Source organism: Scyliorhinus canicula, chromosome 3 (assembly GCF_902713615.1).
Source record: "Scyliorhinus canicula chromosome 3, sScyCan1.1, whole genome shotgun sequence".
Lineage (NCBI taxonomy): Eukaryota > Metazoa > Chordata > Chondrichthyes > Carcharhiniformes > Scyliorhinidae > Scyliorhinus > Scyliorhinus canicula.
The window spans coordinates 33,186,575-33,202,096 of NC_052148.1; the positions used below are offsets into that span (position 1 = coordinate 33,186,575).

The following is a 15,522-nucleotide window of genomic DNA, read 5'->3' on the forward strand; positions in this document are numbered from 1 at the left end:
CACGCGGTAAACCTCTCAAAATGTCCTCCGTGACACGTTGAAAAATAGCTCAGGCAGAGGATACCCCAAAGGGCAACCATGTATATTCATACAGGCCCCAGTGTGTATTAATAGTTACATAAGCCGGGAGACAGGGTCCAGCTTCAACTGTAGGTAGGCGTGACTCATATCTAATTTCGTGAACGAGTCCGCCTGAAAGCTTCGCGTAGCGATCCTCTTTGCGAGGCATTGGATATCGGTCAAGCCGGGTAGCCGTATTCACTAAGTTTATAGTCGCCGCAGAAGCGAACTGTGACAATTAGTACAATTGGTGCTGCCCAGTCAGCGAAACGGACAGGCCTGATAATGCCCAAGGATTCCAAACAAGTGAGCTCCCATTCTACTTTCTGGAGCAAGGCTTAAGGTACCAGGTGCGCCCGGAAATAGCGCGGCGTGGCTCCTGGTTTGACTTGGGTAAGGGCTACGGCCCCTTTTATTTTCCCCAAACCGGGCTAGAATACATCTGGGTACCGTCCTAGTACCTCCGTCAACCCTCCAGAACCTGTTTGGAGGATGTGCTGCCACTGCAGCTGCAAATGGCGCAACCAGTCCCAACCCAACAGGCTGGGCCCGTGGCTGCGCACCACGATAAGTGGGAAACGCCCCTCCTGGTGCCCATAAACAACAGGGGTCATCGTAGTTCCTGCATTGTCCAATGGTTCCCCGGGGTCATCGTAGTTCCTGCATTGTCCAATGGTTCCCCAATGGAAGTGGCCAACCTGGCCTGTGTGTCGGTTAATGTAATGTTCTGTATACCCTGCTTAATGTGGTTGAATGTTCTCTGGGCAATCACTGATTCTGCTGTGCCAGTGTCCAACTCCTCTCAAGCGGGTGACCATTGACCCGTACTGTCGCCTTAATGGGGGCCACACGGGGAGCTGCCACACAAGGCAGCTGCAGGCAGTCATCCTCCGTCTCCACGTCCTCTGGAGTAGTTGACGCAAGTTCATCCAAATGGAAGGTATGGCCCCTGGGCTGGCCACAGTTTCTGTCGGAACGACGGCACCTCTGGCGCCCTCAGGACCGGCGTCCGCGACGGGGTCAGCGCCCACAAGTCCAACACTGCATGCCTCTTCATCCATTGGTTCTGGAGAAGGCTCCCTTTGGAGATGGACGTCCGGCACCACTGGTGTCGATCCGGACGCTGCCCTGCCCAAGGTACTGCTTTTGGATGGAAGGGGTTGCGCCCCAAGGTGTGCACTTCCATTCCCTATAGCTCCTGCACTCCCCTTTCTGCGCTCTCTCGGGACAATACTATTTGAATAGGCTGTTGAAAAGTCAATGTTGGCTCAGCTAACAACATTCTCTGGGTGGCCGCATTGTTAATACTGCAAACCAAACAGTCACGTAACATTTCTGACAAGGTCTCACCATAGTCACAGTACTCCACAATCCTGCGTAGCCTGGATAGAAACTCTGCAAGGGATTCTCCTGGGGTCCTCTCAGCAGTATTAAACCAATAACACTGGACTATCGTGAATGGGATTGGGTTAAAATGATGCCCCACTAAGTTCAGAAGTTCATCAAACGTCTTGGTGTCCGGCGCAGCTTATGCGGGCCGCAGGCAGTGAGCAAAATGACCACCTGGCGCTCATTTTCGGTGATGTTGTTTGTCCAGAAATAGTAACGCATCCGTTGTGCATACTGGTTCCAACTTTCTAGTGCAGCATCAAAAACATACAAACGTCCATACAGAGGCATGGTGTAACAGAAAAAAAATCTTCCAACCTGTATCCAACAAAAATCTAGGGAGGTGGCTTCAGCAGCATAGACAGCTATTCACTTTAACCCTCATCGCCAGTTTTGTGAGGGCCACGAAGAATCCAGCACAAGTTGAAGGATAGAAAGAAATAACATTAATTTACAATAACATATATGCATCAGCAGTAACTCCCTTGCTGTTCACTCCTCTCTAGCTGGTTCCAAACTGGCCAGCTCTATTTATGTAGGGAATCTGTTAATGATTTCTCCGCCCCCCCTCATTGGGGAAGCTCATACTCCCCAAGGATTGTGGGATTGCTATTAGTCCCCAGCCAGTGGTGAGCAGGCAGGTTAAAACACTAATCTAAGATCAACCTAACCTACACCCCTTCAATTTACTGCTGTCCATGTGTCTGAAAGTTGCTTAAATGTCCCTAATTACTCTGACTCCACCACCTCTGCTGGCAGTGCATTCCGCACACCCACCACTCTGTGTAAAGAACCTACCTCTGACATCTCCCCCATACCTTCCTCCAATCACCTTAAAATTATGTCCCCTCGTGACAGCCATTTCCATCCTGGTGAAAAATCTCTGGCTATCCACTCTATCCATGCCTCTCATCATCTTGTACACCTCTATCAAGTCACCTCTCTGCCTCCTTCGCTCTAGTGAGAAAAGCCCTAGCTCCCTCTACCTTTCTTCGTAAGACATGCCCTCCAGTCCAGGCAGCATCCTGGTAAATCTCCTCTGTACCCTCTCCAAAGCATCCACATCCTTCCTATAATGAGGAACTGGACACAATATCCCAAGTGCCGTCTAACTAGGGTTCTATAAAGCGGCAGCAAAACCTCGCGGCTGTTAAACTCAATCCCCTTGTTAATGAAAGCCAACACACCATATGCCTTCTTAACAACCCTATCAACCTGGGTGGCAACTTTGAGGGATCTATGTACGTGGACCCCAATATCCCTCTGTTCCTCCACACTTCCAAGAATCCTGCCTTTAACCCTGTATTAAGCATTCAAATTCGACATTTCAAAATTAATCACTTCACGTTTATCAAGATTGAACTCCATATGCCACTTCTCAGCCCAGCTCTGTCAATGTCCTGTTGTAACCTGCAACACTATCTACAACTCCCCCAACCTTCGTGTCATCGGCAAACGTGCTAACCCACCGTTCCATTTCCTCATCCAAGTTATTTATAAAAAAACGCAAAGAACAGAGGTCCCAGAACAGATCCTTGCGGGACACCACTGGTCACCGACCTCCAGGTGGAATTCCATCCACTACCACTCACTGTTTTCTTTCGGCCAGCCAATTCTGTATCCAGACAGCCAAATTTCCCTGTATCCCATGCCCCCTAACTTTCTGAATGAGCCTACCATGGGGAACCTTATCAAATGCCTTACCGAAATCCATATGCACCACTCCACTGCCCGACCTTCAATGTGCCTCGTCACATCCTCAAAGAATTCAATGAGGCTTGTGAGGTATGACCTGTCCCTCACAAAGCCATGCTGACTATCTTTAATCAAAATGTGTTTCTAGATAATCATAAATCCTTTCTCTCAGAATCCTTTCCAATATTTTGCTGACCACAGATGTAAGACTGATGGGTCTGTAATTCCCAGGGATTTCCCTATTCCCTTTCATGAACAGGGGAACAACATTTGCCTCCCTCCAATCATCCGTACTACTCCAGTGGAGAGTGAGGACGCAAAGATCATCGCCAACGGCGCAGCAATCTCCTCCCTCGCTTCCTGTAGTAACCTTGGGTATATCCCAAGGGGACTTGCCTATCCTGATGATTTTCAAAATTTCCAGCGCATCCTCCTTCTTAATATCAACCTGTTCGAGTCTATTAACCTGGTTCACACTGTTCTCGTGAGCAACAAGATCCCTCTCTCTAGTGACTACGGAAGCAAAATATTCATTTAGGGCCTCCCCTACTTCCTCAGACTCTAGGCAAAAGTTCCCTCCACTATCCCTGATCGGCCCTACTCTCACTCTGATGATCCTCTTATTTCTCACCTAGAACGCCTTGGGGTTTTTCAAATACTTGAATGGAAAAGATTTATATAGCTGTAGGGGAAGAACAGCTAAGTGGGGCTAATTGGATAGCTCTAGCAAGCATCTTTGGCTATATGGCTGTCTCTTATACACCTAGGATTCTACACTTATACCCCCCAGATATTTTGATGAGATGTATGTTAACTACACACACTGCATTGTGTTATTTCTCTCTCTGCTGGAGGCATTTTCTTAGATCTGTAATATTCCTGTACTAATGAATTTATGTTAATATTAGAAGGTGCGGTCTGAAGCAAATCTGAGGCTTCCATCATAACTGCTTCAAGTTAAAAATGTGCTTCCACCAAGTTGCATTTCATAAACTTTCCATGACCATCACTGAATATTAATATACTGAATATTTATCTTGGGCAATTATTGTTGTACAGGCAGATCTGATCCAGAGGGCGGAAAAGGTGAGTTTGTATTGCTTGCTATACTTAATATAGCATAATGTGCCGCTTTATTTTCAATGTCCCGCTTTATTTTCAATGTCCCATTGTCCAGATCATCTCTCACTTTCTCGTCACCTCATGGTATGACATGTATGAGCCTTTTTTGTTTGATTATGGCCTAAAACAAACTTAAATTTATTTTTGTGGGAAGCTAGCATCAAGCCGCTTTTACTTGTAGTACATCTAAAGATTAGAAGAGCAAGATTTAACTGTTCTTATTTTGGCTAAACCGTTTATCCTTTTACTGCCATCTATAAATAAAACTTAACTATAATTGTTTGTGCTTGTGTACATTTATTAACCTTGAAAAGTTTTTTTTTATTTGTTCATGGCATAGCTGGCAGGGCCCAGCATTTATTGGCCATCCCTAGTTGCCGAGTGGCTTGCCAGGTTATTTCAGTGGGAAGTTATAAGAGTTAACCACATTGCTATGTGGGTCTGGAGTCACATGTAGACCAGACCGGGTATGGACGGCAGGTTTCCATCTCTAAATGACTTGGTGAAACTGATGGTTTTTGTGGTCGTTATTTGTGGTCATCGTTCGACTTTTAATTCCAAAAGTTTTATTGAGTTTAAATTCCACATTGCCGTGGTGGGTCTCGAACCTGGGTCCCCAGAGCATTAACCTGGGCCTCTGGCTTATGAGGGGGAGAGTTGACTGGTGGTGATTTAACCTGAGGATCACCACACCTCGGGTGAGGGGCAAGGTTGAGAAGGCGAGGCTTTCATGAATAACCTCAGCTGTTCCAGGGATTAAATCCACGTTGTTGGCCTTGCTCTGCTTCATGAACCAGCTCTCCAATTTAAACAGTGCAAGTACTAGATTAGTAATGTGGTATTTGTTAATACATAGTCAATCGATATCTCCGGCTTATTAAGGGAACAATTCTGGACAATCTCAGCAGTCTGACAGCATCTGTGAAGAGAAAAAGGAGCTAATGTTGTGAATCTGGAACATTCTTTGACAAAGCTGACAAAGTCAACCAGACTCGCAATGTTAGCTCCCTTTTCTCTCCACAGATGCTGTCAGACCTGCTGACATTGTCCAATATTTTCTGGTTTTGTTTCAGATTGCAGCTTCCGCAGTAATTTACTTTTATTTAGCGGAGCAATTCTGTTCAATCTCATTCCAGCACATTTAATGGTCAATTTTTACTCCAGATTTTATATTGAGACTTAATTTTTTTCCCCTTATTCTTACTTTTCCTTTCTGTCAGCCTTTCTTAATCCAATCTTTCATTTTGTCTATTTTTCTTTTTGTTCATGATTTAATTTTAATTCACCTTCCTTTTCCATATTTTTTGTTTTTTTTCTCAATCCCTAAATCTAATTGTTCGAAGAGATAATATTGTTGGTCTTGGCATTCGTTCGGTTTCCAAATGCCCCATTATACTACCCAAATTGTTATATGTTCACATTTCCAGCAAGTTATAGAGCAAAAAAAATTAGAATGCTACAGGAACAAGTCCAGTCAATGGTGTATACTTCAATTTATCTCGGCTCCAGTGCAGTTCTTTTCTGTGTTCTGGGGTTTCTTTTAAATTTAAAGTATACCCAATTATTTTTTTTCTTCCAATTAAGGGGCAATTTAGCAGGGGCAGTTTAGCATGCCCAATTCACCTACTCTGCACATCTTTGAGTTGTGGGGGTGAGACCCACGCAGACAGGGGAAGAATGTGCAAACTCCACATGGACAGTGACCCGGGATCGAACCTGGTTCCTCAGCGTCACGAGTTAGCAGTGCTAACCACTGTGCCACCATGCCACCCAGTGTGTGTTCTGGTTTAGATGTATTTTCATTTTCAGTTCTTTTTCTGGGTGACTTGATTGGCAAGAGTACTCTAGGGTCTTTCTGGAAATGTACCACACTGAAAGAAAATCTTGCCGAATTAGGTTGATGAAATATTGCATGAGGGAAACATGCCATTTTAACCAGAAGGTTTGTGCCTTTGCTTGGAACCTTGCCGTAGTTTCTGTACAGCATGTTCATTTGTAAGGATAAACCATCAAGAATAATGATGCACCAATGGTTCAACCCTGGTCTCTACTGCGATAGCTTAAATATTGATCTTCATTTATGCTCTATTTGATAAGTAAGACTGAATACAGCTGTGCACCCCCACAGTTGAAAAGTATGTTGTCAACGCTCATAAGAAAATGGCCAATGAGTTGAGATACAGGAGCTAGCACAAATGGGACCATTCTCCATCAAGATGTAGATGACTTCACAGGAGAAGAGGAACAGAGAAAATCTGATTTTTTAAAAAAAATGTTTGACACCATTAGCAGCATACTTTAAAGGCAGAGACATCTGTCAAATGGCTTTGTTAACCTCTTCATTTATACATAGTGTGTGTGTATGTGTTTCTTTGGCACTGTTGCTAATCATTATGGTTTCATTAAAAGGTGATTGTAGCTTTTGTTGTTTCAGTGTGTACTCTGTTTTCCTAAATATCACTACATATCAAATATGTTGGGCTGGATTCTCCACCCTGTGACACCCGAAGCCCAATAGGACGGAGAATCAGGCGTCCGGAGAAAAGCAGCGCCAATCTCCCCCCCCCCCCCCCCCCCCCCAAGCTGGCGGCGGAATGGAGATTCTTGACCATGTACCAGCAGGAGGATGTAAATGAATGCAAATAGATCTTAATGACAAATTTGCATCTATGTAGCGGCCCCGGCACCCTATTCTCCTGCCTTCAGTGATTCTCTGGTCCCCTGGGCTGGGAATCATGTGGGCGTGGATCACTTCTGGTGTTCACCAGCGTGACCCTGACGTGGTGGACCTCATAGTGGGCCAAAGGGGATAACTCCATAGAGGGGTTGCCCCCAGTCATGTAAGCAGCATCTCCCTCTTCTCTCTCCACCCCCCCCAACCCCAACACATACAATGTACTTCATGGATAAGCGGCGAAAACTCAATGTTTACAAACATCAACCATATCAAAGGGCGGCGAGTGCCTGCAAACACACGCTTGAGTCTCCCAAATGGAGAATCCAGCTCGTAATATTTCATGTTCCACAGCTCTATGTAGTGTAATACAATAATAGCCTTAATGTCCATGTCTGTAGCACAATTTAAATGGCATTAACTTTGAAGGAGTGACCTTTTGTTCAGATGCAGTGAGAAGGACCAATGAGAAGGATAGCACGGTAGTACAGTGGTTAGCACTATTGCTTCACAGCCCCATGGTCCTAGGTGCGATTCCTACTTGGGTCACTGTCTGTGGGGAGTCTGCACGTTCTCCGTGTCTGCATGGGTTTCCTCCGGTTTCCTCCCACAAGTCCCAAAAGACGTGCTGTTAGGTAATTTGGACATTTTGACTTCTCCCGAACAGGTGCTGGAATGTGGCGACCAGGGGTTTTTCACAGTAACTTCATTGCAGTGTTAATGTAAGCCAACTTGTGACAAGAAAGATTATAATATAATACTAAGACCTGCATAGTCTAGAACAGGTTATTTGAACTGCTTCCTGTCCTTCTCCAAAAGTGAGGAAGTGTCATCTTTAAATCTTAATGGCATGGCTTAAAAATTATGACTGTCGGTCTTTAAAAATCTAAAATTTCACTCTCCGGTTTGCAGGCTTATGCATAAAGATGTAACCTATAAGGTATTTTACTGTAGCTGTTAAGTTTCTTGGTATAAAACATTGGTTGGTGCAGCTTGATAGAAAAGTTTTTAATCCGTGATTTGATTTCAGAACTTTGAATTGATAACAAAATCTATAAAGCATCCGAAAAATGAGCACCCGGAGGAAACCCACGCAGACACGGGGAGAACGTGCAGACTCTGCCCAGACAGCGACCCAGCAGGGAATCGAACCAGGGACCCTGGCGCTGTGAAGCCACAGCGCCAATCACTTGTGCTACCCTGCTGTCTTGAATAACTCTCTAACTTTAAACAATATTAAGCTCAGAACATCGCACTGCAAGACACAAAGAGAACAGCTGTTGCCAGACTAAGAAATAACTCAAGCTAAGATTGGATAATGAAATCCAGTCCGAATGGATTAGGTTCTGCTCAGCAAGATTCTGGTTTGCTGCATATTATAGAGTGGCATAACTGGGTAATAACCGAATCATCAACGTTACCAAGGATAGAATTCAGAGATAAACAGGGGAAAAATAATCAGCTATCTAGTTTGCAAGTAACAACTTTCAAGAAAATAATGTTTAGGCTCCAGTTTCCTCCCACAGTCCAAAGATGTGCAGGTTAGGTGGATTGGCCATGCTAAATTGCCCTTCGTGTCCAAAATTGCCCTTCGTGTTGGGTGGAGTTAATGAGTTATGGGGACAGGCTGGAGGTGTGGGCTTGGGTCGGGTGCTCTTCCAAGAGCCAGTGCAGACTCGATGGGCTGAATGGCCTCCTGCACTGTAAATTCTACAAATCGAGTAAATCGAAAAAAATCTATGATCGTGTTCATATTTTGAAATGCTTTGTGAGAAGATTAGCTTATTTTTGTGTGCAAAATATTTTTCCAAAATAAGCTCAGTTTAGCATGTGGAGCCATATCTCATTTTCAGGTTTGCCACCTTCGCCAGAATTGTAAAGTTAGGACTTGAGCTTTCCTTTCACCATTCACCCACTCTGTTTCAACATAAAACTGACCAGGAAATGAGGCTAAGTGAAGGGACATGATTCATTGCCGTAGTACATTAATCATGTCAAAGATAATCGGGGTCTGATGGTTGCTTCATGGTGTTTTTAAATATTTTGCTTGTTAAAAATAAATTGACCACAGATCTGTGTTTTTCAATAGAATGAACAAGGAGTAGGCATGTTTGGTTTATTTTTTAAAGCTCTTTCCCCATACCAACAATGTGCCTGAGCTAAAATCTTGGAACACCTCTTTACATTTGTGTTTACATTTACATTTCTCAAGGTTCTTTTTCAAAGGTGCTCATCTAGCAAGGAAGTTAGACAAAGGAGAACCAGTGGACCTGATCTATTTAGATTTCCAGAAGATCTTTGACAAGGTGCTGAAAAGAAGGAGGCTGTTAAATAAGTTGAGCCCATGGTGTTAAGGGTAATATACTGGCATAGATAGAGGATTGGCTGACTGGCAGAAAGCATAGAGTGGGGATGAAGGGGTCTTTTTCAGGATGGCGGCCGGTGTGCCTCAGGGGTCGGTGTTGGGACCACAACTTTTCACAATATACATTAACAATCTGCAAGAAGTAACTGAAGGTACCGTTGCTAAGCTTGCAGATGATACAAAAATATGCAGCGGGACAGGTAATATTGAGAAAGCAGGGGGGAGCTGCAGAAGGACTTGGACAGGTTAGGAGAGTGGACAAAGAAGTGGCAGATGGAATACAATGTGGAAAAATGTGAGGTTATGGACTTTTGTAGGACGAATGGAGGCATAGACTATTTTCTAAATGGGAAACGACTTTTGGGCCCTCTATTTATGGAACAATGTGCTGGCCTTGGAGAGGGTCGAGAGGAGATTCACCAGAATGATCCCTGGAATGAAGAGTTTGTCATATGAGAACGGTTGAGGACTCTGAGTCTGTACTCGTTGGAGTTTAGAAGGATGAGGGGGGTCTTATTGAAATTTACAGGCTACTGAGAGGCTTAGATAGTGGATGTGCAGAGGATGTTTCCACTAGTAGGAAAACCTAGAACCCGAGGCCACAGCCTCATACTGAAGGGACGATCCTTTAAAATTGAGATGAGATAAATTTGTTCAGTCAAAGGGTGGTGAATCTGTGGAACTCTTTGCCGCAGAAGGCTGTGGAGGCCAGATTTCTGAGTATCTTTAAGACAGAGATAGATAGGTTCTTTATTAATAAGGGGATCAGGGGTTATGGGGCAAAGGCAGGAGAATGGGGATGAGAAAAATATTGGCCATGACTGAATGGTGGAGCAAACCCGATGGGCCGAGTGGGCCAATTCTGCTCCTATGTCTGATGGTCTTTTGATTTGTCAAGCAGATTCAATACTGAAGTGATCTCAATTTGTGATACCTTTCAACATGCATATGCAATGAAGCAGAGTCCTTTTTGCTTATCTCAAAGCTGATAATCTTAAAGACTAAAACCTATAAATACTGATCAGTTAAAACTCTAGCAATATTTTCCCTTGCTAATCTGTAATCATCTAGACATCAGCTAAAATTTATTTGGTTTATCTTATCCAAATACTGCTGCATCTTCTCATGTCACACATGGATAAACTTAGGCAAAGACCACTGGAAAGTAATCATCAATAGTCTCTCATTCCTCGTCCATAGGAGGGAAATTATTATTTTGCTGAAATTATCTAATTTTGTAACCTGGGACTTAATGGTCCATGCTGTACAAAATTTATTTCATGCTAAAATATAAACAAAATACTTTTGGATGCTGGTAATCTGTAATAAAAACAAAGTGCTGGAAAATTTGGCAGGCTTGGTAGCATCTGTGGAGAGAGAAACAGATCGAGTTCTGAAAAAGAGCCACATTTGACTCAATATTAACTCTTTCTCTCCACAGATAGTCATAGAGGTCTACAGCACAGAGAATGCATTTCGCTCCATCGTGTCTGTGCCGGTCAAAAACAACTGAGCTATTCTAAACCCATTTTCCAGCAGTTGGCCCACAGCTTTGTAACCCTTCGCATTGCAAAACTTCGTAAATGTAATAATCTTTGTTAGTGTCACAAGTAGGCTTACATTAACACTGCAATAAAGTTACTGTGAAAATTCCCTAGTCACCACATTCCTGCGCCTGTTTGGGTTCACTGAGGGAGAATTCAAAATGTCCAAGTTACCTAACAGCACGTCTTTCAGGACTTGTGGGAGGAAACTGGAGCACCCAGAGCCAGTTATGAGAATCTCTGCCTCCACCATCCTTTCAGGCAGAGTTCCAGACTCCCACCACCCTCTGGGTGAAAAAACTTTTCCTCACATCCCCTCTAAACCGCCTGCCCCTTACCTTAAATCTATGCCCTCTAGTCATTGATCCCTCTGCCAAAGGGGAAATGTTTCTATTATCTGATCTATCTATCTGACGTTCACCTCACCAAAGATTAGCTGCCCTCTGGTGTCAGTATTAAATATTGCATAGATGGAAAACTCTTTACCTCCTCCTGTATGCCAAAACTAACGTGACTGCCATGATCTACAGTTTGCAGATGTCTGCAGTGTCATTGCCCACTGTGCCTCAAATTTGCAATCCACTCTTGATCTCTTTAATTCTGCATGTAAGAAACTGGGCCTGTCCTAGAATGCTGCCAAAACAAATGCCCATAACATCTCACATTTGGTCAACCAAGTATTCCACTTCACATACTGAAGGAGAGACTCTGGAATGTGTTGAGTGCTGCTCATACCTTGGCAGCCCCTCTCTTAAAAGGCCATTGATGATGAGATCCAACACCGAATCAGTTGTGCCAGCTCAGCCTTTTACAAACAATGGCAGCAAGTGTTTGACAACAAAGTCCACTAAGTCAACAAAAATCCTAGTGTGCAGAGAAGTGAGCGTCACTACGTTTTTATACTGCAGTGATACCTGAACTGTGTATCAGTGACACGAGAGCTTGAAAATTCCATCAGCAATGCCTCTGTCATATCATCGGAACATTGGACTTGGGAGCAGGAGTAGGCCATTTGGATCTTTGAGCCTGCCCCACTATTGACTAAGATTATGGCTGATCTGGTCTGAACTCCCCGTAATTCTTGACTGCCCTGTTTATCAAATATTTGTTTAACCCTACCTTTGAATTAATTCAGTGACCTTGCTGCTGCTGCTTTCTGGGGCAGAGTTTTCCACATACTGACAACTCTCTGAGAAAACACTTCTTGTCATCTCCACTTTAAAAAGAAAACCTGTTATTCTTCGACTGTTCCCTTATTCTTGTGTCTCCCACAAGAGGAAACACCCTCCTGTTATTCATCATATCAAGTCCCCACAGAATCTTATGAGTTTCAGTGAGATTACTTCTCGTTCTTCTGAACTCCAGTGGATATCAGCTCAACATCTCAGGAATGGGATGAGTGAACTTGTCTGAACTGTTTCTAATACCATTATATCTTTTCACAAATATGATTACCAAAACTGTTCCAAATGTGGTGTCTCCAAGGCCCTTTTACAGCTGCAGTAAAACTTCCCTTTTAAATTTAGAATACCCAATTCATTTTTTCCAATTAAGGGGCAATTTAGCGTGGCCAATCCACCTAGCCTGCACATCTTTGGGTTGTGGGGGCGAAACGCACACAATCACGGGGAGAATGTGCAAACTCCAGTCGGACAGTGACCCAGAGCCGGGATCGAACCTGGGACCTCATCACCGTGAGGCAGCAGTGCTATCCACTGTGCCACCATGCTGCCTCATCATTAGACTTTTTTAATTCCATTTTTTTATTGAATTCAAATTTCACCATCTGCGGTGGCGTGATTTGAACCTGGGTCCCCAGAGCATTACCCTGGATCTACCAGTCCAATGAGAATACCACATGCTAACATTTCCTGGCACAGGTGAAGTGCGTCCTAGGCTGTTAAAGGAAGCAAGAGGAGAGGTGCCTCCAAGTCAAAAGACTCTGGATCCCACTGGATCCAAATCCCACTCCAGGACCTCACGATGGCCACAGAAAGACCATTCATCACCGGACCCATGAGGTTGTTAATCAGTTTGTGAATCCTTCAATTCTCACACTATATTCTCCAAGGGGAAAAAAGTGCAAAGATTGGTGGAAAAAACAAGGGAAACGAGAATAAATAGCAGACACTCATGCCCCCGACCTACCCCATAACCCAATAACCCCACCCAACCTTTTTGGATACAGAACTGGCTAGGTCATAGAAGGCAGAGAGTAGCAATGGAAAGGTGTGTTTCTGATTGGAGGGTTGTGACTAGTCGTGTTCTGCAGAGATCAGTGCTGGGACCTTTGCTGTTCGTAGTATATATAAATGATTTGGAGGAAAATGTAACTGGTCTGATTAGTAAGTTTGCGGACGACACAAAAGGTTGGTGGAATTGCGTATAGTGATGAGGGCTGTCAGAGGATACAGCAGGATTTAGATCGTTTGGAGACTTGGGCGGAGAGATGGCAGATGGAGTTTAATCCGGACAAATGTGAGGTAAGGTATAATACAGGTAGGGAATATACAGTGAATGGTAGAACCCTCGAGTATTGACAGTCAGAGAAATCTAGGTGCACAGGTCACTGAAATGGGCAACACAGGTGGAGAAGGTAGTCAAGAAGGCATAAGTCATGCTTGCCTTCATTGGCTGGGGCATTGAATATAAAAACTGACAAGTCGTTGCAGCTGTATAGAACCTTAGTTCGGCCATACTTGGAGTATAGTGTTCAATTATGGTCGCCACACTACCAGAAGGATATGGAGGCTTTAGAGAGGGTGCAGAAGAGATTTACCAGGATGTTGCCTGGTATGGAGGGCATTAGCTATGAGGAGCGGTTGAATAAACTCGGTTTGTTCTCACTGGAACGACGGAGATTGAGTGGCGACCTGATAGAGTTCTACAAAATTATGAGGGGCAGAGACAGGGTGGATAGTCAGAGACTTTTTCCCAGGGTAGAGGGGTCATTTATAAGGGCATAGGTTTAAGGTGCGAGGGGCAAGGTTTAGAGGAGATCTACGAGGCAAGTTTTTTTTTTACACAGAGGGTAATGGGTGCCTGGAACTCGCTGCCGAAGGAGGTGTGGAAGCAGGAACGATAGTGACATTTAAGGGGTATCTTGACAAATACATGGTTAAGATGGGAATAGAGGGATACGGACCCCGGAAGTGTAGAAGATTTTAGTTTAGACAGGCAGCATGGTTGGCGTAGGCTTGGAGGGCCCAAAGGCCTGTTCCTGTGCTGTACTTCTCTTTTGTTCTTTGTTCAATCCAACAATTTGCTCAATACCACTTCCAGGTGATTGTAATTTTCCTGAGTTATTCCCTCACTTCTAATTCCTGGTTTACAGTAGGATGTTACTTGTGTCCTCTACAGTGAAGACTGATACAAAAAAACCTGTTCAATTCATCCCCATAGCTCTGCTTTCCAATATCAATTCCCCAGATGCATTTTCTATAGTACCAATGCTCTATTGTTAACTCTTTTATTTAAATATCTACAGAAACTCTTACTATCTGTCATTGTTACTAGCTAGCTTTCGCTTGTACCTCCATATCAATTTTTTCATCATTTTTTGCTGTTCTTTTATTTTCCAATTAAGGGGCAATTGAGCGTGGCCACTCCAGCACCTATCCTGCACATCTTTGAGATGTGGGGGTGAGACCCACGCAGATATTGGGGAATGTGCAAACTCCACACGGACAGTGACCCAAGGCTGGGATTGAACCCGGTCTTTGGCGCCGTGAGGCAGCAGTGCTAACGACTGTACTGCCCCATTCTTTGCTGTTCTTTATATTCTGCCTCATCTTCTGACCTGCCACTCATTTTGGACAAATATACTTCTTTAAGTTTAATATTATTTTTAACTTTTTTAGTTAACCATGGGAGGTGAGCCTTCCCCTTGGAATTTTTCTTATTGGACTGTTGTCTATTCTGTGTATTCTGAAATATCCCTTTTAATATCTGCCACTGAATCTCTATTGATCTATCCTTTAAGAACATTTGTTAGGTTGCTTTAGCTAGAACTGCTTTTGAGCCCCCATAATTGCCCTTATTTAAGTTTTCAATGCTAGTCCTGGACACACACTTTCTTCCTCAAACTGAATGTGAAATTGAATCATGTTAAGATCGCACCTACTCAGGGGTGTCCTCAGCACAAGGCCATCAATCAAGCACTCCTATCTCATTGCACAATACCAGGTCTAGTATAATCTGTCCTCTGGTTGGCTCCAGAATGTGCGGTTCTAAGAATGCATTCAATGAACTCCTCATCTGCGCTGTCTTTGCCCAATAGATTTTTCCAATCTATATGTAGATTAAAATCTTTTGTAATTATCGGCATACCTTTCTGACGAGCTCCCATCATCTCCTCTTTCATACTCTGTCCTACTGTGTAGTTACCACTCCCACAAGTGACTTTCCTTTATCATTTCTCATCTGCACTCAAACTGCTTCTACATCCTGGTTTTCTAAACTTAGGTCATCCCTCTCTAATGTGCTAACACCATCATTAATTGACAAAGCCACATTTCATTAACTTTCAGTCTTTCCTAAATGTCACATACCCTCAATATTCAGGTGCCAATCTATGTCATCATGTAGCCATGTCTCTGTGAAGGCCATCAGATCGGACTTATTAAACCCCGTTTGCACCATGATTCGATCTGTTTTCTTTTGAATGCTATGTG

At 43.8% G+C, this 15,522-nt stretch overlaps 1 protein-coding gene across 4 annotated transcripts in view; it reads left to right on the forward strand.

The window, feature by feature from the left end:
- LOC119963887 (receptor-type tyrosine-protein phosphatase alpha) overlaps positions 1–15,522 on the forward strand; it is a 300,421-nt gene that overhangs the window by 178,641 nt on the left and 106,258 nt on the right. For 2 of the 4 annotated variants that reach the window (XM_038793255.1, XM_038793253.1), the window contains one exon: positions 4,204–4,230. The exons of the other annotated variants lie outside the window; for them this stretch is intronic. In XM_038793255.1, coding sequence (XP_038649183.1) covers positions 4,204–4,230 — 27 coding nt within the window. The remainder of the gene's footprint in view (positions 1–4,203; positions 4,231–15,522) is intronic. 4 annotated transcript variants of the gene reach the window in all.